The following is a 26,718-nucleotide window of genomic DNA, read 5'->3' as shown; positions in this document are numbered from 1 at the left end:
AATTTGTCCTCATCATTGCCAGTTTCTCCGTTTCTGTTATCAGAATACCCATTACCAGTATCGAGCACTTCCCTTCGGCCTCTCATCGGCTTCAAGGGTCTTCACAAAGGTTCTGGCAGCATTGATGGCATCTCTGCGTTCTATTCCAGTGAGGATCCAATGCTACTTGGACGGCATTTTGATTCTGTCCTCTTCCATCCATGCGGCCTATCAGGATCTGCAAATTACCCTGTCATATCTCCAGAGCCACGGATTTTCCATCAACACCAAAAAGAGCCAGCTCTCTCCCCCAACCAAATTGTAACACTTGGGAGCAGTCATCGATACCACATTGTGCCAGGTTTTCCTGTCCCCAGCTTGTGGAAAGAGCCTTGCAGAGATCATCAGACAGATCCAGCAACATCAAATTGTCCCCCTGTCGCTGCTGTCCAAGCTTCTGGGGAAGATGGTCTCCTGTATTGCCATCGTCCCGTGGGCTCGGCTCCACTCCTGACCCCTCCAATGGTTCCTGCTTCCCTCCCAATGAGCAGGAACCAGCCATTCATCCATCAAGGTCCCGCTCCCACCACAAATCCGGAGATCTCTCAATTGGTGGCGTTCCCCGTCAATCTGGAGGGGACTCCTTTCCTGTTCAGGGACCCAGACAGGCTAGTGATAACCACCGATGCCAGCCTCCTGGGTTGGGGTTCCCATATGCAGGGCAAGATAGCTCAGGGCGTTTGGTCCAGATCAGAGCAGACCCTTCTCATAAATTGGCTAAAGCTCAGAGCCATTTTTCTGGCTCTCAAGCATTTCAGGCAATCAGTGACCGGCTCTCATGTTCTAGTCCTTACAGATAACATGGCCACAAAGGATCATGTCAACTGGCAAGGGGGGACGAGGTCCAAAGCCCTCATGAGAGAGGCTCTACGGTTGGGGTTATGGGCAGAGAAACCCCCTTTTCGTTGTCGGCGGACCACATCAGGGTCCATTCCCAGCCGACTGGCTCCAGGGCCTAACTACCCAGAATGGTCGTCCTCCGTCTCTATTCAGGGACCTTTCCCTCAGATTCAGAACACTGGAGGTGGATCTCTTCTCCACTCCTCAAAACGCCCAAGTCACCAGATTCTTCACCAGGTTTCCTTGCCAGGGAGCGGAAGGGACCAATGTTCTTCGGTGCAGATGGCCCAAGGGTCTCCTCTACGCCTTTCCCTTCCCATCATTCCGGCAGTAATTCGGAAGATGTTGGGGGAACGAGCGGAGCTCCTCCTCCTGGCACCCTATTGGCCAAGGAGGCCCTGGTTTGCGGGCCTGGTCAACCTATCGGTGGCTTCTCCTTGGAGGATCCCAGCCCATCTAATCTCCCTTCACCGGGGGGCCCTGCTCCACCCAGAGCCCCAGTGGTTCAAGCTGACCGTGTGGTACTTGAGCAGCAGCGGCTAGAGGCTGATCTTCCAGAAAGGGTCATCCTCACTATCCTGGCATCTCGCAAACCTTCTACAAGGCACATCTATGATGCCACCTGGAAGGCTTTTTCCCGATGGTGCCTCAGGGAGGGTCTTTCTCCTGCTTCAGCCCAGTTGGCAGAAGTTCTTAGCTTCCTTCAGCATGGGCTGGAGAAAGGTTTGGCCCCCAACACCTTACGCAGGCAGGTTGCGGCCCTCTCCTCGGTCCTTTCATGGGGTTCGCTTCCTTTCTTATCCCATCACCCTTCAGTCAGGAGGTTTTTGAAAGGGGCGAGTGGGAGGGCCGATCCTGTGCTTTTCTCTTCTTTTTCCTCTCAGTTGATCCTCTCAGTTGATCCTCGGCTTTTTTTACTACCGGTTCGGCTGAACCGGTAGCATACCACCACTAGTCTAAACCTGCAAATATCATACCTATGCAAGCCATGGAATTATCTGTGACACTCTGTGGAAGAGAACTTTTGGACTTTCTGAGAAGTAGGATAAAAAGAATGTAGAAAATTTGAATTTGATATTGGAGAAGATTATTGAGAATACTGTGGACTGCTAAGAGACTAAAGAAGAGGATCAATGAACAAATCAATCTAGAGTTTTCCACCAAGGTACAAATGGCCATGCTCAAACTATCCTACTTCAGACACGTTATGCATGTTGGATAAGGCTCAGATGCTGAGAAAGGCAGAAAGAAAGAGTAGACAAGGATGACCAACAGCAAGTTGAATGGATTTGTTGTAGTGGCAATGGAGAAAAATATGTTTGTGGTCCCTAAGAATCAACAGTGACTTGATGGCATGTAATCAATTAATCAAAGTAGTTACTCATCTCTTTGGTTATGTTCTTGGGTATCAACATGTATTAATTGTACAAAGGAAATTTAGAGGGAGCTATTTTTAGGTCAATGTGGTTGGATGTTCATATTGGCTTTTTATATTTGTCCATATTGTTCATTTTTTTTTCTGAATGCTTATCTTTTATTTTATTGAAAGCCTTGGAAAGACTGGTTGTTGCTTTGCTCAGTCAAGGACAGGACTTCATATATGATGTCCTAGATCCAGCCAACAAATCAGGAATTATCTAGACTGAGTCCAGCTCTCTATTGCTCCTTGAGGAATTATAAAGGTGCAATCTGGTTTTCATTGGTAGTTCCTTTGTATAAAGGGGATTATATGAGAGAGGCTACTTGGAGGCAGAAGGGAAGGATCTAATTTCCATCTTTTTGAGCCTTTCAGCATGGGGTCAGTTTATCATGTATCCAGTATTGTGCTGAACCAGAAAAAAAGGCTGGTCATAATTTATAACTTCTGATTAATACTGGAAGGAACAATTTGTCAAGCAAAGTCTACAAATACTTAAATATATTGAACAACTAAGAAGTATATAGTAAAGAGAATCGTGAATGCTTTTTAGAAATCTTGGTTTTAATAATCTGAACGGAATGGCCCTGATACAACACAAATGAAACAGTAGAATAGAAGCCATAATGAGGGTTATTTAAGGATACTTCCTGTTTCTGAAGTAAGAGGCTGTTTGTTCTCAAAAGAAGTCAGTGGGGCTATTTGAGCTTGGGTATTACAGCCTTATTTTTGTTTGGGGAATAATCTGTGTCAAAAAGTTGGTGTTTTCTGAACAACATACCCGAGGGTGTGATGGCCGCACCCTTTTTCTGAATCCTGAATGGGATTTTGATTCTGACAAGATGGCATCAATTCAGAGCACTGGAATTATGTTTCAGTCTAAAATGTCTTTAGCTGTCACACAGAATGCGATTCTAACTCTAAACCAGATGGATGGACAGATGGACAAGCAAGGGCAGAAATTTAAGATTGACTTAAAGACCCCCAACGCAGAATAAATAACCTTAAATTGCATATACGAGAATAAAATTATCTAAGAAGCAATTTATATGGGGGCTACAGGTAAGGGTATTTTTACCTTGTTTTTAGCAGTAGTGGAGGATAATGTTTCAGCTTTCCACTTTCAATTTTACTGCAGATTTTGAACTGCAGGATTCAAGCAAGTCTGCAGGTTTTTTTAGACCGTGCCTTCAGGCTGGTTGAAAAAAAAAAGATATTTCAGCTTCAATTGGTATGTAATGGGATATGCCCATTAGTGTGGTCCTTAGCCACCCAGAGTCATTGAGAGTCAAAAGGCATACAGGTTTAATAAGTTTTAAATTAAATACAAGTTCAGTAAATCAAATTACTGCCATCCTTGTAAATAGAACAGATGTCTAGGTCAGGAATGCTTTCGAATCATAATCCAGGAAGATTTTGCGCTGTGAACAGCAGAGGGCAGGACTCACTGGAAAAGCCCCGTTAATATATGCTGACTCAAAATGTGAACTTCACTTCTGAATAGAGCCTTGTTCTGCCAAGGAATCTTTAAACATCTGTGATGAAAAATGTAGATTTGGTGACATGATCTAAGGCAGCACATTTAGCATATGCAGGATACTGTCCAAGCTTGCTGGCCCACTTATTGACCCATGCAAACTATAACCTAAAGCAAACTTTACACATCTTTATAGCTGCATATAGCAGGGGAGTGTCATGCATAATTAGAAAATTGTTTTTCAAGAAAAAATCATTATTGGAGTGAATGTGGTACGACAGTTAAAGTTTTGAGCTGGAATGAAGGAGATTTGGTTTCAAATTCCCATCATACTGATCCTCTGGTCTAGACATTTTTCTAGTTCAGTTAAAGTCAAGGGAATCCTCCACTTACATATACTATCTTTAAGTTACCAAAAGAAAGTCTGGATATTAAAGTACCAATATTAATAGTTAATAATTAACTTGTGACAAAGCAAAAAACTTTTGGGCAAAGATATACAGGTGGTTAGAAAAGGTGATAGGGAAACATGTAGATTTTAAACCCGAACTATTTTTATTAGATATAATATCAGAAAAACTTGATAAGAAAAGTATGTATTTAATATTACATGTCTTAGCAGTGAGGATTATTTTCTCACAGTACTGGAAAAATGAAGATATACCACGAGATGAAGAAATAGTTAAGAAGAGACTAGATTGTGCAGAAATGGATTGATTGACATTAAAAATTAAACAGAAAGAGGATGTAGAATACTATCAAACATGGAATTTATTTTACCTATGGCTGGAAAAAAGGGGTGGAGATTAAGAATGTAATTTGTATTGTTAAGTAAATTAAATACCCAGACAACACAATGTTTATTAAGTACTAAGAAATGTATTTACTAGAAAATCAATATTATAATAATAAAATAGTTCATAATTAAATACAACTATTTATAAAGTATCCAAGGATCATGAGTGTTCCTCAGAATGTTCATAAGTCTTTGCAGTGTTTTAGTGGCTGAATTTCAAGAAGCATACCAGAAAAAAACTGTTGCAACATTTCAATCCCATGACATGAACCAGATTCAGAAGTTGTCAAGTTCTTCATGTAGGTTGTTTTAGCCATGCTTCCTTGTAGAAATATACAGGCCACTTAGAAGCTTTCTTGTTTTATCTAAGCAAATTCTGATCATCCATTGTAATTGTCCCTGCTCTTAATTCACATTATGATTTTGAGAAGAAAGTAAAATCAAATGGCAGGATTTATTGATTTCCCATATCCTTATTCTCTACTTGAAGGAAACTAGAAAGGGTTCATGGCATATAGGAGACAGGATAGCATCCACTCTTAGCAATTCTTAGAAATGCCAGATTGGAACAAAATCAAAGATCAATAACTTCTCCACTGAGCCGAAGGGAGAATCCAGGATGGGTAGTCTCTGGTCTCCTAGCTCTGCAGACCGACTTGAAAAACTGAGGACACACCCCCTGGTAACAGTCCCCAGTTCTTCACTCGGTCTCAGCATGTTCAGACCACCCTTTAAGGGCTCTGAATAGTTAGGATTGTAGAAGAATATTCACCCCCTGGATTAAGTTTTTTTTCGCAGAGAGGCTTAGATCAGGTTTGACAGCTAGCTGGCTTGCCGGTTTAGCACTTTCATTTTTTTCACGCCTTTTTTCCGGTTTACCTTTTTTTGCTTATTATTTTAATTTTTTGACTTTCCTTGCTGGTGGACTGGTTTTTTTCTGTTTTGTGCTAAAACTTGGGTGGAGGTGACCCTGAGAGCCCGTGTGGCCCGGGCTGGGGGCGGGAGTCGGCGTCTTATTCAACTCGCCTTCTCCCGATCAACTTTCCCTTGCCTGGGACGAGCCACAGCTGCCGCTAAGCGCTTCTGTCCCTTTTTGGTGGCGGCGGCCATTTATTTCGTTTGGGGACAATCTTGCAGTTTGTCTCCAGGATTGTCCCTTGTGGGGGTTTCTGGCCATCAGGATTAAATCCTGACCCCCCCAGAGTACTATGGCAGCTGCGAGATCAGTCTGCCTGATAATTGCGGTGCAGCCAGCGCCAGGCTAGCAAGCCTCTGACCTGTCAGGGCTTGCTGCAATTCAAAGAGTCAGCCGTTTTTTTCAACTTTTTTTCTCTGACTCGGCTTTTGAATTGCGGAGCTGGGCTGAGCTCACCACTTTGGGTCGCACTAGCCTCCTGAAGTGGTGGACAGCTACTGTGGGTGTAGCTGACAGCATAGGCTGAATATTTTTTGTTTTTTTTTTGTTTTGTTTTTTTACTTCTTTTTCCCTTTCTCTACCCCTGTCAAGTGACAGTTACTTTTGGCAGGCTCAAAGATGGCCGCCAGGGGAGCCGATCAAGAATTGTCAGTTCCTCAGCAGGGCAGAGAGAAGGCTGTAAAGGGATCTCCTAAGCCCAGGTCTGCTGGTCTGGAGGCAGCAGCTAGGATTAGAGCCAGGGCTCTAGTCCCTAAGAGACCCTCTAGGGCTGAGGATAAGCAGGCCAGGCGTAGACAAAAAGCCATAGACAAACAGTTTGACAGGGCAGTGAGAGATTCCAGGATGGCTGAAAACAGAGCCACCTCTCAAACTTTGCCTCTTCAAGATGACAGGCAGCCAGACCAACTGGCAGATAGGCAGTATATCACTGCCTGGACTCAAGTACTCAGGATTTGCAGGGAATCCTCCAAATCAGGGCTCAGACCTCTCACAATTTTTCTGAGCCGCCTCAGGGGATCTTGATGGCGGCACCTGCAGCCCAAGTCTTCAGTGGAGCCAGACCTGTGCCTGCAGCCACCTTTACATCTACAGCAGCTGGCTTATGGCCTGAGGAGACCCAGATGCAAGAAATGCCATCCTTCATGAGAGCCTGGATCTCCCAAACAATAAGACAGGAATTGCAGGCAGAGGTCAACCAACTGCGCCAGCTGTCTTATTTGGACACTAACAGAGGCGTCCTGCAGGGGCAGGGGCAGGCTTCTGCAGAACAGCCAATCCACTTCACAGAGCGCTCGGCCTCCCCTTCAGAAAGCAGCCAATTTTATGGCTCCAAGAAGGACCTCCTTCCAGAAAGTGATTTTTCGGATGTGGAGTCGGAGGTAGCAGGTCCCCCCTCCTTTAAGGGTCTTTTCCAGCTGGCTCTTTTCAAGACTCTGCTGGTTAAGGCTAAGAGCACGGCTCATCTCAAAAAGAACACGGTCACTCAGGACCTTCCCACAGAGGGAGAGGATCAGGAGGATTTCCTGTTCACTGAGAAAGCATCTGTGGTGGATGCTGTACCTGTGCCCCAGATGTTTCTGAATTTGATCAAAAAGCAGTGGGAGTCATCTGGGATGTACACTCGCCCCAGTGGGTCTGAGTCTACCTTATTTAATGTGGACAAGGACCTTTTGGACATTATGGAAGTGCCAAAGGTAGATGGCCCAGTGGTAGCCCTATTTTCCTCATCTGTCATCCCACCTGATGTGAAGGACGTTTTAAAGACAGAGAACCGGAAGGAGGAGATGGTGCTCCGGAGAGCTCATCAAGCTGACTCCTGGGCCATCAGAGCATCGACGACTGCATCTTTTTTTACTCGGGCCTCTTTGTGGTGGCTGAGGCAGCTACAGGACAGAATCCCACCTGAGGATCTCAGGGTGCATCAGAACCTTAATAAGATTATAGCTGCGGCTCAATTGACTGCTGATGCCACCCTCACGTCAGCCAAATTTTCTTCCAGAGCCATGGCCTCTTCCGTAACAGCATGCAGGCTTTGACAGAAATTGGCAGATTATTCCATCGTTCACAAGAGTTGATTTTGCCTAATTTCTGTCCTGAGCCTACCCATGCACTGGAGAGAAAATGGCACACCTTGGATGTTAGGAGGGCTCTTCGTATTTACATTAAAAGAACTTCTTCTCTTAGGAGGACGGAAGCCCTCTTTGTTTCCTTTCAGCCGTCAACTTTGGGTCGCAGGGTGACACCTTCCACAGTAGGTCGCTGGCTCAGAGCCTGCATTGCAAAGGCCTATGAGTTACAAAGCCTTCCTGTGCCCAGGAGGATCACAGTGCACTCAACCAGAAGTACAGCGACCACCGCAGCCTGGGCAATGCAGGCATCGATTCTGGACATTTGTAGAGCTGCGACCTGGTCATCGGTGACCCCATTCATAAGACATTACAAAATTGACTCCTTTGCCTCAGCGGAGGCGTCCTTTGGAAGACGAGTCCTGCAGGGTGTGCATGTAGAGGTGGGGACCTCCGACCAATCCAGATCCTACCCGTAGGACAGCCATCAGCCAGCTTTGGTATGTCCCATCCTGGATTCCCCCTTCGGCTCAGTGGAGAAGGGGCGTTGGTCCTACCTGAACGCTTCTTCTCAGGGAGCCAAAGGGAGAATTCAGTCCCACCCTGTATTCTGTCTGGTCGGAATAGGGAGGAAATGTCCCTTTTTTTCGCAGTATCAATGAACTATCTGTTTGAGGACAAGGAGCAGTTGAATTCGCTTCAATGTCGTTCAGAACTGGGGACCGTTACCGGGGGAGGGGTGTCCTCACTTTTTCAACTCGGTCTGCAGAGCTAGGAGACTAGAGACTACCCGTCCTGGATTCTCCCTTCGGCTCCCCGAGAAGAAGCGTTCAGGTAGGATCAATGCCCCTTCACTTTCAATACAAATCTGATTATTTCACTTAATTTTAGTACTGTATTTAGAGTGGAAATTAGATATCGATCTACAGCAGTATCTCACAATCATTTATTTCCAGTTGTTTATTAGTGGAAACAGCCAATAGATAATCAAACATTTGTAAGAATTATGGAAGAATAAAGTACTGTGTTCTTTACAAAGCAGAGACACGATGATAAATTTGGATTATTGCTGACTTGCGAGGCGGCTGCAGATACGTTGCTTTTCTGCCAGTGGATGTGAGTCATATTCACGCTGAAGTTCATGTCCTTCCAGCACCAGCTGTCAGGGTTTCCCAAGTCAGCAATATTATTAGACCCCCTGAATATTCCAGCTGCACTCAGCAAGGGTTGTAACAAACACTGAGATGGTGAAGCTAGGAAGCAGCCAAACACAGCATGAGCCACTCTATCCAGATCCTGAAAGGTTTTTGGGGTGGCCAGATGTTCTCATTACTGTCATTCCAACAAGCAGGAGCAAGCAAGGGAGGTTTAAGGGGTCTGGAAGCAATGTATAAATAGTTAGATGCAAAGCAAGGAAAGGAAAGGAAAGTTATGTATAAAATTGCTGGCTTATTCCGATGACAATGCTTGGTTTTTTGTGTCTTATAGTGTAGCAATAGCCAAATCAAAAGTTAGATTAGAAGCCGGCTTGCTTTGGAGGAAGTTTTCTTTATGGCTTTGGGGAAGGAGAAAAACGAAAGAAATTTGTGGAATCCAGCTAATATAGAGAGTGTAAAATCTTTGGTTAGATTTCAAGATCCATTTGTGTCTCCATAATTTGCAACAGCATCACAGACTGCTTAGAATTGGGTTTTTACAGTTAACTCTCAGTTTTATGGGACCCAGTTTAGCAGACATGAAACCCCTGCACGTTGCCATTTTATGCCTACATAAAAACCCATTTGCCTTATCACACACCTATGTCAAATAGCCATGTATAAAAATACTATTCATACTTAACAGACAATTGGTTTCCTGGAGCTCCTCCCCATTAGACTGTAATCTTTATCCCTAGATGTTATAAATGCTGATAATTAATGCAGGTGAATTAATCAAGTTCTGTAGAAGACCAATAATGGATAAGAGCATTATATTCTTTTTTTAAAAAAAAACAGTCTTCAGTTTGACTCATAGATTGTTCCTTTTGATTTTGTAATAGGGAAGGCTGCTTCTCCCCAGTCAGTCCGGAGACATGTCCACTGGTCCAGTCCTTCCTTTCTCCATCTCGAGCATTCCTATTGGAAGGACATGTACAACTGAAGACAGGTCTGCAGACTCAGGAACGACACCTGTTCCTCTTTACTGACATCCTTGCGGTTGCTAAATCCAAGTAAGTTTTCTTGCAGAATGTGTAAGTATTCTGTGAGGGGGCGTGCATAAGTGCACCAGCGTGCCTACCATCCCTGTCCTACTGTTCCCATTTATCCATTTATCCGTACTCATTTATTATGTATATACTGATACCTGTTTATATTTATATGCTTATATGCTATGTTCATACTTGTACTTATTTTCTCATACATGCTTGACAAACAAACAAACAAACGAACGAATAAATAAAATAAAAATGTCCTCTCGATAACAGTCAGCATCCCTTACTATAGTTTATGTTGTGGAGTGGGCAGGAGGCTCAAAATTGCTTACTGACATTTAGATTTCTTTAAATTATACAACAGGACATTAGATGCAAGAAGAAGGTTGGGTGGTTGGGAGGCTAGTTAGCAAAAGTGAATAGCCTTTGTTATTCTGTGTGGGTTTTCATTACTAACCAATGTGCTCACCTGAAAAAAAGAGAGGAGCCCAATTTGATTTTGTAATGAGGGCAGAAAGATTGAGTGAACGCTGTGAAATGTTTTTGCTTCTTCACGAGATAATAATCAAGCAGTGTGAAATTCTGGATCTTTAACTGGAAGGGGATTGGGAACTCAGAGGATTCCAGTGCCTGTCACCCTTCTGTTTTCTTCTACTTTGCCTGGCTTTAAAATTAAATGATGCTGGTGCTGTTAAGTAGTGAATGTGGAGCTCCAAAAAAGCCCCTTCATTTATCTGTGTCTACCGTGACCTTTGAGAATGCTTGTTCAAACTAGTAACTTATAAATGAAAAAAGAAACCAATTCTTCTCTTGTTGTTGTATGGCCTTATACAGTCTTAAGTTACTGGAAATATCCTTTTATGGTTTGCAAAGAGTATCAGTCTAGCTATGTTCTGCTAAGAACTTAGATTTGGCTTTTATCTGTACAATTACAAATATTTACAGGGCTTCAGAAAAGATGTCTCATCAGTTACATCAGATTAGATGTTTATCTGTGATTGAGGGGTCACATAATGTTTGGAGCACGATTTGCTCAAATGTCTTCTCCATCCTTTCAGAGAAGTTCCCCCCCTCCCCAAACTTTTATAAAGGTAACCAGGTATTCATTAAACAGAGATATTAGATTAACTGAGAAAACCCAAGTAGCCTAACATATACGTTGACCATCTGTCATTGAAAACAGAGGGGAAGATGTTGACTCTTGACTTTTTTTTTGTCAATTGAGATTATCACTGGAAAAATACACATCATTCAAATATTCTTGCATACAATTCAAAATGCTGGAGTGTATGCACGGCTCGTCCCCACGTGCTCATGGTACACACCATTCTTCTTCAGCTGACTGAAGAAAATAAGAATTGCATTGTTGGATTGGTACTGTCTAGTCCTGTATTTTTCTAACAATGGCCCTTCAGATGTTTTTATGAAGCTTATAAGTAAATTAATTACTAATTTATCCCCCAAATAATCATGGAAATATTCTATTCCAGCTTTCCCCAGCTGTTTGCATAATTGCCTTTTTATAGAGAAGAATGCATGGCCACAAGTTCAAGATAGTCCGCCTACCACTCCTGATTCTTTGGCAAAGAAGGATTTTTCATTACGGCTTTTCCTTCATAGTTTTTACGCATAACTGCACATGAATTGTTGCTCAGGTTTGTCTATAACTATAAACACTGCAGTACAATGAGATTGATATGTCAGAGTTCCAGTTCATAACTTTGATTTAATTCTGAATTATCAGAAGAATAATCATAAGATCAGTGTCAAGCTTGATTGCACACAAATAGTTTATTCAGGCTCTGTTGGGTTTAGTAACATCTTTCAAACACTTTCTGTTAATTCAGAAGCACAAGGAAGACAAAACATTATGTACATGCTTACAAAACACCGCACTTCCAAGAAACTTGTTTCTGAGATACAATCAGTGTAAGGATCAGGGTTTTGTTTTTTTCAAACTAAATAAGAACTGATTTATATATCTGCTTACTTCGCCTGTTCGTTTTATTTTCCATAAGCGAACTCTAATTTCATTTGAACAGAAGGGTGTTTTTTGTTTTTTTTTTTGTTCCAGTGCTATTCCTGAAACTGCTTTTCCCTGGGCGAAAAAAAAATCAGCCACTGATGTCTATTGACATGTAATTATCTCCTAAAGCAATAACTGGATTTATACAACAAAGCACTGAGCATAAGAGCCCTGTCCTTCACACGCTTTGCTAACAAAGTATTAATAAATTACTTTGTGAAAAAAAAAATAGATTGTTATGTTAACAGGACTGGATGATCTTTCCAGGCAGACATTTTTGTTTTCTCAGTTCTTATTTTAAGAACTGGTATTTTCTCTGATTTGCGTGCTAATAAACATCGTTCTCTTGCCTTCTTTCCCTCTTGGAACATTTTACATGAGTATTATAAATTGCTTTTTTTTTAGCTTAATCTCCTTTCATATCAGTTCTTCCAATTCTGAGCTTTATAGGTAGTTCTCAACTTACGACAGCTGGGACCAGAATTTCTGTTGTTAAGCCAGGCAGTTGTTAAGTGAGTTGCACCTGATTTCACAACTTTTTTTGTCACAGTTGTTGAGTGAATCACGGCAGTTGTTAAGTGAATCTGCCTTTCGCCATTAACTTTGCTTCGTTAGAAGCTTGGCTGGGAAGGTCACAGATGATGATCACATGACCCCGGAAAGCTGCAATTGTCGTGCCAGTTGTCAGTTGCACAAATTTTGATGATGTGTCATGGGAGGCTGCGATGAATGTGTGACGAATGGAGGTATGGCACTTCTTTTGTGTGTGCTGTTGTAACTTTGAATAGTAGCTAAATGAATGATTGTAACTTAAGGACTACCTATATTTGATTTACTAGGTAAGACATTGTGCAGAAGCCCTGTCCAGAAGGCAAAGTTTTGTTGAAAACGAAGTAAGTTAGAATGCCAGAAAAGGAAGCAGACTCATTCTACCATGACCGGTTTGGAAGAAATGAAGGCCATAACTCTGTATTCAGGCTTTCCAGTGCTTTTCAACACAGAAATCTTCCTTACAGCCTCCAAGTGGGGATAGACCAAACTTGATCCCGTCATGTGATGTATCGTGATGTTTTTTGCCTTTGCAGAGCCCGCGCATGACGCATCTGGCCCACGAGCCACCAGTTTGACACACCTGTGATAGACAATCAGTTGTTCTGCTTTTGTTTTTTTCCCTTATTATCCTTAAAGGCAAATGAGTCTCCCTTGGCCTTGTGAAAGTGGAAGGATACACAATGATACCAATTCATAAAATGTTCATACTCATTCATAAAATGAGGCAAAATTCACTTAACAAATGTCTCACTTAACAAAATTTTGGGTTCAATTGTGGTTGTAAGTTGAGGACTACTTGTAGCGTGCTGATTCATGGAATTTTATAAAAAGGACATTTATTCATTGGTTTGTTTATTTGTCACATATCTACACCGCCTATATCTACACTCACTTATGTTTCTCTAAGTAATTTCTATAAGGTCAAATTAGCGAGGTGCACTAAATAAGCACTAGTGAGGTACAGAATAAAGATCTGTAAAAGCCATATTGGAGTAATATTAGCATAGGATTTTGCATCAGTTCACCCAGTGGTGGTATGCTACCGGTTGGGCCGAACTGGTAGTAAAAAAAAAGCCTCTCAACGATCAGCTGAGAGGAGAAAGAAGAGAAAAGCGCAGGATTGGTCCACCCACTCCTGCTCTTTTCCCTTCTTTATCCTCTCAGCTATTGGTGCTGCAGGCCTCAGCTGGTGTGGGGAAAACTGCGCGCGTTAGGCAAAGCACCCTCAGCAAGCCAGGCCCACCAAACTGGTAGTAAAACAATTTGAATCCCACCACCGAGTTCATTTTCCCCTCCCCGGAGAATTTCTAATCCAAAAACAATTGATTTGGAATGCCAGAATGGACCTTAGGGGAATTGTGTAATAGAAGAAAAGTATTTGAATCTTCTTTTATTTCTGTGGACATCATGCAGGCAGCAGCAGCTGCCAGTGAATTTTGTCCAGAGCTGTCTTTGCATCTGTGGACATTTGGGTTACTGCCAATTTCCTCAGACCAAAAGAAAATAAAAACAAAAAAACAAAAAAAACCTACTTACAATTAGATGTTTTTAGAAAAATAGAGCATTATCAATATAAGCCAGTCCTCTGAAATCCTTAAAGTTAAATGCACCCACATTTAAGACCTAAAGAACTGCATGTGATAGATGGTAGGTCTATGCTGTAGCTTAAACGAATGTTGAAAATGCTCATAACTCTAAGGATGAATAATTTGATTTTCATTTCAGATTGCATCTGTCTCTTTATGGCCTGCTAATATTAATTTAAAAAACCTCCAAAATAAGGATTTAACTGGAATTCAAAATAGGAAGTTATAATAAACATAATGAAAAATACTAAGGTAAAAAAATGTCAGGCTTTCCTGAAAGACCAGTGGCCAGTTTAGGGCAGGATGGATCTAGAAATTTTAGAAGCATTCCTGCCGCCATTTGTCATTTGTTCAATAGCCAACATATAAAGCATGACCTCTAACTGTAATCTAGGCAAACACGACAATTTCTAGGGTCCATGCATGCAGTTATGTGAGCTTTCAGTCTAAGTGTCAAAGGCAGGCAAACAACACAGAAAGACTTATTACTTGTAGTTTTCCATTTATGCTCACCTGCCAAGAGGAAACATTCTTGATTATTTATTAAAACAATTTATTGCAAATAACATGAGTACTCTCTTGTTATAAATACATTATATGTGGTATGTAAATAAGAGTTGTGTTAATATAGTAACTATATAATTGGGACGTGTGAACAAAAACCTAAAAATCAACAATAAGCAGTTTGTTTTTATTTATTTTCTGTATATTTCACATTTCTGAACCACCCAACTCTCTTGAAGGATTCTGGGCGGTGTACAATAAAACATCAAAATATAAAACAGTATATAAAAATTAAAATGTCAGAGTTATATTTTCATTTTATGTACAATGGCTCTCCATCAGAGTGGGAAGTATGTTTGTCCTGTTTGTATATTTTCAGAATAGTTTGAGATCCCACATATGGACATATCCTGGACATATTCTTTGGCACTGAGAAGATAAAATGAATGGGCCCTAATTTCCTGCTGTATTGGTAGTGTTAGCAACTTAACAGTTGAATTACTTATTAATGTAGATTAGTTTTAGGTGATATTGAAATATAGCAACTGCCTTGTAGCACTCTGTGTGTGTGTGTGTGTGTGTGTGTGTGTGTATGAGAGAGGGGGAGGAGGGAGGGAGGGGGAGAGAGAACATATACCCTGTATGTTTTTGTTTCTTTCTTTATATTTTTCTATATTTTTTAAAAAAATGTGTCCTTTTTTTAAATTGCAGGTCCCAGTTACATTTCAAACTGAAGAGCCAGGCCCGCCTATCTGAAATGTGGACTGCTTCTTGCTTGGAAGAGGTCTGTGAGAGCAGCACTAATGCCGACCGATCTTTTGTTTTGGGATGGCCCACAACCAACTGCGTCGCTAGTTTCAGGTACAAGAGATTCTTTTAATTGATTTCTCTATCGTTGCATATATCCAGGGGTGATTAAAGACACTGAGCTTGTCATCTGGAGAGCTGACAGCTCAGGTTCAAGACCCAAGTTAATGCACAATGGGGCGAGCTTCCATTCCTTACCCCAGCTCCTGCCCACTTAGCAGTTCAAAAGCGTACAAATGCAAATAGATTAATAGGTACCACCTAGGTGGGAAGGTAACAGCATTCTGTGCACCCTCAGCATGCTGGCCACATGACCACAGAAATTGTCTTCGTACAACACTGGCTCCCTTGGCCAAGAAACAGAGATGAGCACCATGCCCTAGAGTCAGACATGATTGACAGAGAAACCTTTAACTTTTGCCTATATCCAACTGAGTCACCGCTTAAGAGTCATCCTAGGTGTCAAAACTATATTCCGAAGCCATATTAATATTCAATTAATGAGTTTAAAGAAAAGTGGATCCATACTCCTCATCTTACGAATGAAAATTTGGAATGAGGATCTGAGTTGGCATCCAGTCGTGGCTTAATGTTTAGCAGAATGCAGTTATGCTAATTCAAATTGAGGTATTTTATTTTGCCATATTCCCAGATTTGTAAAAGCTTCTTTATCTTCCCAGACTATTTGAGACAGATGGTTGGGAGAAGATAATTAGAGACACCACATTTGCAGCAGAAGAGACTCCATGAAAATTAGAGCTTGTCATAGAAGCTTTTCAAAGGCCTGAAAACACAGTAGAACATCAAAAGTATGAGTGAAATTCTAGGGCAGTTTATGGATTGAAAGGAGGTGCTTTTTGGGGATATTCTGATTTCATAACGTTTAGGATTTTAACAACTAAGTCATGGAAATAAATTGGTAGTCAAGCAAACAGCTTTACATATGACTGTATCAGTACCCAGTGATCTTGGGCCAATCAATCTTTTTCAGCCCTGGGAATGAGGCAGTGGCAAGCCACATCTGAAAAATCTTACCAAAAAAACTTCAAGGACTTGTTCAGGCAATTTCCAAGAATTGGATACAAATGAAAAAAGAGAAGTCCCTAAAAAAACATTCTATGTGACCTACTATACATCTACAGTATCCCTTTCCCCCCGAAATCTACAGTCCATTTACACTAAGAGGTTTCACAGTTTGATTTACTTCAGTTTATTTCATAGTTTGGGAAAATACATAATGATTTACAATGATGTGATTGTTATTTGATATCCCGTATCAATGAAGAAATATGTTTTAATGGATATTGTTGCTTGAGTCTCATGTTGACTTTGAAATAACTCAACTTTAAATGTTGGAGTCTCCGTCAAAAGGAAATTCTAAATATGGCATAACCAGTGCAGAATGTAGCAATTAACCATAGAAATTAATTACATTCTCCAAAATATCCACTATATATGTTGGGGTCTGGGGATCAATTAAAAATAAATACAGATTTTAAAATTAAACTAGGCAATGTGATTAAAGTTCTTCTACAGTGTATGTTCCACTCACAAAGCACTTTTTATGAGCTGTAGTGGCATTTCAGTAGCAAAACGTGTTTCTGTTCTGGATGGAAACCTGAAGAAGGACTTTTTATATAAATAAAATAGCAGTCTGGGTTTACTGTTATTTTTTTTCCCTTTTCATTTTCAAAGAAAATTGGCCTGTTGGCTCCCTGCTTAGCAGATTTGCATATTTTACTTTGGTAGTTTATTTGCTACTCTATTCACCTATTCTGAACTGTTATCTAAGTTGGCTTATACTGTAAAGAGATTCCATTTGGAATTGATTTGCTAAAGTTTAAAAATGTGTTCTTAATTATTTCAGTTCCGTGGAGCAAAAAGAGAAGTGGTTCACTTCCCTTCAAAGGTACTTGGCTTTTTCTGTATTCATATTAGGAAGTCATTGCTAAGTTAGCCAGGTGCAAAAATTTGTATTTGAAAAGGTTCAAGCAAAAAGTATCCTGATTGTAATTTGAAACAGCTGCTTTTAACTTACTGGAAATATTCTGACACTGTCTAACATTCTAGTCCGGAACACTTCCAGCAAGATCAGAGCTAACCTGTTTGAATTCAAAACTGTTATTGCAAAATCTTTTCTATCTAATTTAGACCAAACTTTAGACAGTTTCCATTTTAGTGAATGTAGTGCAGAGATATACAGCTTTTTTTTTTTTTAGTTAGTGGGCATATTTGAAATTTTGAGAATATAGGAAGTTGCTGAACAGTTTTCAAAATTTAGGTAGAATATAGTTATATAGAAGTGAAATAACATAATGCTTCTTGTCACCAACTCTACTCTGTACTACCATAGCTTACTTTCTTTTTCCAGGCAAGTAAGCATATTTCTTTTAAAAAATAAAACTAAAACAGTTTAGACATTCTTTCATTTTTTTTATTTTGAAAGGAAATTTAGAGAGTTTATTCTCAGAAATGCTCATTCCTTGAAATGAAGTTGATGCTTGAGGATAGTGCTTTGCTTTGTACGATGTCAGCTTCTATATTTTTGAAAAATATAAAAAATCAGTTGAGGAAAAATGTCTGAGAAATGTGTCTGTGAATACATTGCGGTCCTTAAGTTTAGTCTAAATGAGATTATTTTATGGGCTTCAGAAATGCAATCATAAAGCCAAGTGAGAAAGACAGAGAGATGAATAAAGTGACTGAATTAGACTGAATCCTTACTGAATACTGTTTTGTTACATAGCATGAAAAAATTATCTATTTAAAGGAAATAATATTTTTAAGGAAATATCCTACAAGCTTCTTGGCTAGCTTTGCTAAAGATGAAATTGTCCCTTAATGTTTATAGCTATTATTGAATGCATTATCACTTCTGTTTGGTGAATTTACTTATAAAGGCTAATTTCGATTTTTGCTTGCTTCAACAGTCGAATCAAAGAAGAGAAAGCAAAAGACTATCCCAAGAGTATTCCGTTGAAGATTCTTGCAAAGGATATTGGAAATTGTGTATATGTAAGTGTTTCTGATTCCCAGTTTGAATGAGGAGTGTGTCCAATGCACATGTTTAGTGAAGAAACAGATGATGCCCTTTTGAGTTGTACACAGAGTTCACAATCTTCTCTATTTGTTTGGCTACTCTGCCTGGTTTGTCAAATTTTTGGTTTACTACTAGTACAGTGGCTAATAGTCAGTGCTAGCATTCTTTCCTAATCAAGGGATATGTGTGTTTGAGACTCATAGAACCAAGATTGGCTAAATGCTTGGGAATTCCATCTGTCCATCATGAATACATAAGAGTTACATGGCAGTGCAAAACTTTAGTAAAGTTTAAATAGCAGTGCTTTGTTAATTTAATGTCTATGGAGATTCTCAGTCATCCAGGTCATGGTTGTCCCAAAGACTGGACTTCCTGGTGTTTCTTTGAAGACATTTCACTTCTCTTCCAAGAAGCTTCTTCAGCTCTGACTGGATTGGATGGTGGGGAGTGGAAGGATTTATACTCCTTACAAACAGCTGGTCCTTTGCATTCTTTTAGAGAGTTATTTAGGCCACCTGTGTCATTAGGATCACCTGAGTAGTGCAAATGGGTGCGGAGCCTTCTTGGAACGGTTGAAAGGACAATGTTGTAGACTGGAGATGGATGATGTCATATCCCTCCCCCTCTATTGAAAGAGGGCTGTTATAAAAACCAGGAAGTCTAGTTGCCTCTTGAAAAAGCACCGCTGGGACAATGCACTGTTAAACACAACAGTTCAGAACAGTGCAAAACAGATGCGTATTTCTCTCCAGGACTGATCATTCTTAAAAATGCAATATAATAATACCAGAAATACTAGGGAGGAGGGTGGCATTTAAAAATACGTTTGGTTTGTGGATTGCTTCCCCCCCCCCCCCCATCTAGAACAGCTGGATATCCCAGGGGATCAGCTTCATTTTATCCGCAAATTGGGGTTAAGTGTGGGGGGAGGTGACATAAGCAACCCAAATTACTTTTATCACATTCTTATCAAAGGCAAGCTGTATGCAAATCTGCTGACTTACACCCGGGTGCCAGATATCACTACTTTGCAGAAATGTTAGCTTTGTTTTGTTCATGTCATAATTATTCAGGTGCATCCTGGAGCAAAAATAAACTGGAGTTCATCCTGCTTCAGTTTACCTGCATGGCACTGTACTGTATAATTTTCTGCATCTCTGTGGCGGAAGGCTATTTTGAGCAGCTGGTGAAAAGGAAATTCGCATAGATTTTGGAATTGGGAGTTTTGTGGGCTGGTTTTCAACTTAATTGTTGAAAATCGTTTTAATATGTATGTTGATTTAAAAGAAGAGATCTTTCTCCCCAAAAAGAATGTTTCTGCCTTAAATAGCCCTCTTAAGAGCTCCTGGTTAAGATTTTTGCACTCGTTGGAGATTCTTTCTGAGAGGGATTGATATTATGGATCAGGGCATTTGAAGGAGTATTCCAGACTCCTATCGGCTGTGATTACAAGATTATATTTAATAAATCTAGAAAGAAGACCCCCCCACCAACTTAGAGGAGTTCGGAGTCACGTTTTAATTAACTAGAGCTTCTTGTGCCATACAAACTAGGAATGAGGCTTAATATTGTGGCTAAAGCCTGGAATAATATTAATTTTTAAAAAATAAAAAACTGGTGCTTACCTCATTTTGTCATAGTAGACAGTACAAAAACATTTACTTAAGGAAAGGTAAAAAGAAAAACTTTAATGTTCCTTATTTTTTCTGTAAAGAGAGTCTACCAGCCTTAAACCCACTGTTGCTTATGTACTTTGGGCTGAAATTCAATATAGCATGAAGTGCAACTACAGGCAATGTGTAAAATGAATCCCTTATTATTTAAAATCTCAAAATAAGAATATTTTTTAAAAAAAACCCTTTGCCAAGATCTACTTCTAGTTTACATACAGTTAGAGCAGAGGTGTCAAACTCGATTTCATTGAGGGCCGCATCAGGGTTGTGTTTGACCTCAGGGGGGCGGAGTGGGCATGGCCATGGTGGGCATGGCAAGCTTGATGTCACTCATGTCAGGGGCACCTGTGGTGGCCTGAGCGCTATGCCAGCAAAAAACGGGCTCCCAAGCTCCATTTTTGGCTGTGACAGCCTTCTGGAACCCTCTGCCAGCAAAAATGGAGCTTGGGGATGTGTGTGCATGCTCCGTTTTGGCTGGCAGAGGCACCGTGGGCTGGTCCTTCACTGTTTTCAGAGTGGTCCCGCAGGCCAGATCTAAACACCCCGTAGGCTGATCCAACCCCCAGACCTTGAGTTTGACATCCCCGAGTTACAGCATCTGGTTTTGGTTTTGGTTTTCATCCTTTGAGCTTACATATAGTTGTCATACCCAAATTCTGACTGCTATTTTCAGCTGCTTTTCTTTTGAGCAATAATACGGGTTCTAATGTTTCTCTTTCTTCTTCACAGTCAAAAACCTTAACCATTACTAACCTGGACACAGCAAATGATGTGATCCTTTTGGCTCTCCAGCAGCTTGGAATTAATGTGAGATTGCTTGTTTTTTATTTGTTTGTTTATTTATGTGGGCAAATAATGACACTGTTTGCAGTGTTATAAAGTAATCCTGATGCCTGAAAAACATCATTTTGCATTATGCAACTTTGGCCATCTTGAAAAATAATTACAGGGATAAAGAAAGTACTTCATTCAGAGGAGGAAATATATTGTTTGAATTCAAAATTTCCCCTCCTCTGTTAAGTGGAAAATATAAACCAACTTTCCTTAAAAGTATTAATAGATAATATAGTAGAAGGTCAATTCCTTCAATTAGCATCTCCGTGTTTTCCTTTATTTGATCCAAAACTATTTCTTGTCTATTACACTTTGGGAAGTACCATATTTTTTGCAGTATAAGATACACCTGACCATAAGACACACCTAGGTTTAGAGGAGAAATACGGGCAATGACAAAGACAGAAGCAGAAGAGGCGGAGTTCAGCACTATAAAATGACCCCGCCGCTGTGGCCCATATTTTTTGCTCCATAAGATACACAGACATTTCCACCCACTTTTGGGGAACAAAAAGTGCATCTTATGGAACGAAAAATACAGTATTTGACTGGCTGGCCGCTGCTTGTTAACATTTCTCAAACTCTCTTAAGTCAGGAAGTTCCCTGCATAACCACAGACAAATTTGAAAGTATAGCTCAGGTTCCTAGACACCTAATTTGTGTTTTTGAAATCTTGAAAAAGTAGATTAACCAGCAGGCATCAACCAGTCCAGCTTGTACTTTTAAAATACAGTAGAGCCTCTGGTCACAACCATAATTCATTCCATAACCTTCTTCGTCTTCAGGAATTTCTGGGTCGGGGTCATATTTGATCGCCACTCGAGTATGTGTTCGTGACCAGATTCAAAAATTTTGTGAATTTTTTGGTCGGAACCTGATTTGGTTGGGGTCAGAAGCATTTGTGACCAGAGGTTCTACTGTAGCCCCTCCAAAATAGTGGAAAGTTCAGAGTTGGGCTGTCTCCTACCTGTTGAAGATATGGGCTGTTTGATCCCCAACTGATTGCTGCCTTCTAGCCAGTAGCATCCATGGGAAGGCTAAAAAAGACATGTGAGATTACAGCATTGCAATTGAAGGCTTTGACTGCAGTACTATGAGTGTCGCACCTCCTCTTTTGATATTCTCTCACCCCCCATTTTCAACAGTATACAACACTTTCAGATAGCTGCATGAAGTTCCAATAATGCTTCTATTTTAGGAACACCCACCCCAAAATTACTAGGAATTCCCCATTTCAAACAAGCAATTTTTCAAAGGATATTTTTATGAATAGAATAGAATAGAATAGAATAGAACAGAACAGAACAGAACAGAATAGAATAGAATAGAATAGAATAGAATAGAACAGAATACTTTATTGGCCAAGTGTGATTGGACACACAAGGAATTTGTCTTTGGTGCATATGCTCTCAGGGTACATAAGAAAAAATAAAATACATTCATCAAGAATCATAAGATACAACATTTAGTGATAGTCATAGGTTACTAATAAGCAATCAGATCATACTAGGAAACAAATAAAACAATATAAATTGTAAAGATACAAGCAACACGGTCATAGTCATAAGTGGGAAGAGATAGGGCACTAGGAAGTGTTATTATAGTCTAGTAGTAGAGGAATAATAGTAATACAGTCTTATAGTAAATAAGTTGACAGTGTTGTGGGAATTAGTTGTTTAGCAGAGTGATGGCATTCAGGAAAAAACAATTTAAACAAGCTGGAATCCGTATCAACTATCCAGTGCCAAAAATGCCTAAACAGTGTAGCTTGTATCACTTAAGATCCTGGAATGCTATGGCATGCTAAGAAACAGTGGATTTTTCTTATATGAGGAAAAAAAAAAAGACTCCAGATATCTTTGGAGATTCTTAATCACCCTGGTCACAGTTGTCCCAGAGGTGCTTTTTCTAAAAGGCAACTGGATTTTCTTGTTCATGTGTTTTTTTTATTTGAAAATATTTTACTTCTCATCCAAGAAGCTGAAAAATTGAACTGAAGAAGCTTCTTGGGTGAGAAGCGAAACATTAAAAAAAAAAAAAGTCCATTTGCCTTTTGGAAAAAGCATCTTTAGGACAATGGTTAGTTAGCAATAAAGGAGAATATTTGTAGCTCAGGGTTAAAATTAGGGTGCTTGGTTGTTTTCTTGCAGATGTTTCATTACCCCAAGTAGGTAACATTATCGGTGCTAGTAACACCAGTTCTGATATTTGGGTACTGAAACATCTGCAAGAAAACAAGCAGCCAGGACCTCTCAATGGGTAGTTAGCCATCCTGGGGGGAGGGGGGGGGACGGGGACGGACAGGGATGAAACAGAGTTTTGTGATCCAATTAGGCCAGGCCTCCCATTGACAGTTAGTCTGTTGGTGCATTGCTTCAGATGTGAGACTGGCTGAAAACTTTCCCATGGTGAGCACCAAACACTCCGATCCATATTCTCATCAGCTGTTTCCTGGAAAGATGAAGCAGAAGTGCCCCCCCTCCTTATCTTCCACTTCTATTCTGTTTTTGCCCAGGAGGAAAATGGGACACATTCAAAAGGAGATTGTTTAATTTTCTGTCCACAATCACTCATATTCTGATCAAAAACTAGAAGGGTAATCCAGTTGAACGATACAGATCAGGAATTTAACTTGGAACCAGTTTGGAATAGAATAGTATAGAAACACCAGTAGTGAAAATAATTTAAACTTTGCTGGGTTTCAGCACAGGGTATATTCTAGGAGTGTGTTTGTTTGGATTTTAGGGTAGCTCTGTATTCTTTTGTAGTTCCTGCTCTCTGGGGGCTTAGTGAATCCGCAATGCAGCCCCATATTCGCTCTCTTTTGTGTTGTTCAGTTTTGGCTTTGTGAACATACTGTTTTTAGAAAAGAGCTTTCTGACATGTTCCAGCTTGTTGGAAGTCTTTGCAAAGGAGAGCTGGAAGCATGAAATCAGTTGGAATGGAAACAGATTTCAAGATGGAAGAAGTACTATGTTTTTCTCTCCTTTCTCCTTTCATTTCCTTCCTTTTCAGTTCACAGCCATGCCATGTCACCACAGTCTGGGGAGTTCCATATGTGGAAACAGCAGCTGCAGTCGAGCCCTCTCCACAGCACTTAGATTGCATACAATTGTTACGCCTGGTCAAAATACAGTCTTTAGTGTCTTTACCCAAATGTGTAGGGAGCCTGTCAAAAGCTCTATCTGGGCACATATTGCAACAGATGTGCCAATAGTGTAAATATTTAAGTGTTCTGCTATTTGATTTCTGTTAAAAGTCAGTGACCTCTGCTGTAGTCTAGAACAGCTGTGTTAAGGACACATGTTTTAATTTATAATGTTAAATAAATCAGCTTTCTGTTCATTCTAACAGATGTAGGATTGTATTTTTAAAGGGTTCTGAGAAGGATTATCAGCTGTGGGTTAATTCTGGGAAAGAAGACGCCCCTTATCCTCTTATTGGTAAGTATATGGAAAGCATATACTAATGGTGTAAAATTTGCTTTGTGTTATATTCCTTCAAAGAATCAATAACAGCTAAAAAAATATCAACATACAGGTAGTCCTTAACTTACATCCACAATTGCGACTGGAATGTCCATTGCTAAGCAAGGCAGTCATGCCCGATTTAACAGCCTTTTTTTGCCACAGTTGTTAAGTGAATCATGCAGTCGTTTAGTGAATTCGGCTTCCTCCAATGACTCTACTTGTTCAAAGCTGGATGGGAAGATTGCAAATAGCAATCCCATGATCTCGGAGCACTGTAGCCTTCATAAACATATGCCAAGCGGCCAAATTTTGATCACATGGCCATGTGGATGTTGCAACAGCCATAAACGTAAGGACTGGTTGCAAGTCACTTTTTCAGAACTGTTATAATTTCAAACTCTAATGAAACAGATGGTTATAGGTTGAGAACTTATAGAAAAATAGCAATAGTGCAAAGACTTATATACCGCTTCACAGAGCTTTATAGCCCGCTCTAAGCGGTTTACAGAGTCGGCATATTGCCCCCAACAATCTGGGTCCTCATTTTACCCACCTCGGAAGGATGGAAGGCTGAGTCAGCTTTGAGCCTGGTGAGATTCGAACTGCCAAGTTGCAAGCAGATTAAAATAGTTTAAAACTCAAAACCAAATAGTATTAAACATTACTCGTGGTTACTTTTTACTTTACATTACTTTTGTTATTCAAAGACAGCCTAAATAAAGGATGTTTTTCAAGTCACCTAGAACAGCGGCCCCCAACCTTTTGGGCACCAAGGACCAGTTCCATGGAAAAAGTTTTTTCCGTCGACTAGAGGGGGTGTGGTTTCATGTGCTGCCTGCATCCCGTGGATGGGGCTTCAACTTGTTTGCGTGGACCAGTTTCTGGCATGCCGCAGCCAGGTCCCAATCCACAGACCAGGATTGGGGACCCCTGATCTAGAAAATCTTTACTGTGAGCATTGTATTTAGACAATCAGAATAAACATATTTTAAACGAATTAATAGACTGCAACAACAGTACAGAATTTCCTTCTGTTTTGGGGCCGCAGTTTCTGTAACCTCTGTTGGATTGATGGGAATTGGAGCCTATTAATATTAATAGATTAATAGAATAAATTAATAGATTAATAGAATTCTTTATTGGCCAAGTGTGATTAGACACACGAGGAATTTGTCTTGGTGCAAATGCTCTTGGTGTACATAAAAGAAAATATACATTTGTCAAGAATCATAAGGCACAACACTTAATAATAGTCATAGGGTACAATAAGCAATCAAATCATACTAGGAAACAGTCATATAAATCGTAAGGATACAAGCGACAAAGTTACAGTCATACAGTCACAAGTAGGAGGGGATGGGTGATAAGGAGTGATGAAAAGATTAATAGTAATAGTAGTGCAGACTTTGTAAATAGTTGGACAGTGTTGAGGGAATTATTTGTTTAGCAGAGTGATGGCATTCGGGAAAAAACTGTCCTTGTGTCTAGTTGTTCTGGTGTGTAGTGCTCTATAGCGTTGTATATCAGACTCACCAGGAATTCAATTTCTTATTTGAAAAATCGATACAGGCTTCACTTTATTGCATGAAGCCATTATATGGTTAGGGTTTGGCTGTGCTGTATACATATCCAGTCACTGTGGTTTGTAAAATGTGATAAATGGCTTCAGATGTTGTGCAAATCAGCAACAACACCTCGGGACAAATCATGGTTTATGGTAGTACATTAAAAGAAAAGCAACATGGAGTTGTTCCATATGCGATTCTTATCTGCAATCGCTCTTGGCACCCTTACTGAAGATAAGATGACACGTTCTTGGCTGATTTTGTCAAATATGTTTTTCTTTAAAAGAGTGCCGCAAGTTCAGAAAACTTACGGTAACATCCCACTTTTGCTTCCTTTTTTTATGTGTTGTGGTTTTGGCACATTGAGCTAGTTAAGTTGGGGTAAAGGAAAAGAGACTGTTTCAGAGTGTGGAAGTTTTATGATGACTTTGGTTTGGTGTGGGTTGTTTTTTTTAAACCAGAAGCAATACAGACAATGATTGGGGTTATATCATTCTCTCAGGAAAATTATCAAGTGCCTTTGACATTTTCTTGGGAGCGTGTGTGAATAAGGGTATGTGACTGTGGCCAGTTGTAATGGTAGATCTAGATGTGACCTCAGACTACTGGGAACTGGATTTCTAATTCCGGCCTGCAGAATCCCTTATTTTCTTATGCTCAAAAAGATAGGCACAGCTTTCATAAACTACCTATTGAAAATATCCATTAAAATCCATTTAACTCCCTCATTACAAACTACAGATTGCTAGCAATCTGGCTATTTTTATAAGAAAAGGCTAGATCCCTCCTTCCATTTAGTTTTTTTTTTCCCTTTTCTTTTTTTCCCTTTGTCTTTTTTGCATACTTGTTCATAAGATTTTGACAGCCTTGTCAGAAGATGAGTTTAAAAAACCTCTCCTCCTGTAAGAGGGGAGAACAC

At 40.2% G+C, this 26,718-nt stretch overlaps 1 protein-coding gene across 3 annotated transcripts in view; it reads left to right on the top strand.

Moving 5' to 3' along the window:
• ARHGAP20 (Rho GTPase activating protein 20) overlaps positions 1-26,718 on the top strand; it is a 92,503-nt gene that overhangs the window by 49,706 nt on the left and 16,079 nt on the right. For 2 of the 3 annotated variants that reach the window (XM_026675100.2, XM_087966239.1), the window contains exons 3-8: positions 9,590-9,760; positions 15,122-15,271; positions 17,085-17,126; positions 18,148-18,232; positions 20,660-20,737; positions 24,141-24,207. In XM_026675100.2, the coding sequence (XP_026530885.2) occupies positions 9,590-9,760; positions 15,122-15,271; positions 17,085-17,126; positions 18,148-18,232; positions 20,660-20,737; positions 24,141-24,207 (593 nt within the window). Of the gene's footprint in view, positions 1-8,316; positions 8,386-9,589; positions 9,761-15,121; positions 15,272-17,084; positions 17,127-18,147; positions 18,233-20,659; positions 20,738-24,140; positions 24,208-26,718 lie in introns of those variants that run through there. The other variant, XM_087966240.1, reaches the window with a different exon arrangement.

This window comes from Notechis scutatus, chromosome 5, assembly GCF_049901735.1.
Source record: "Notechis scutatus isolate UNSWTSFEM ecotype Mainland chromosome 5, rNotScu1.2, whole genome shotgun sequence".
Taxonomy (NCBI): Eukaryota; Metazoa; Chordata; class Lepidosauria; order Squamata; family Elapidae; genus Notechis; species Notechis scutatus.
Note: the sequence above shows the minus strand (reverse complement) of the source record. Positions and strands in the feature narration are given on the sequence as shown.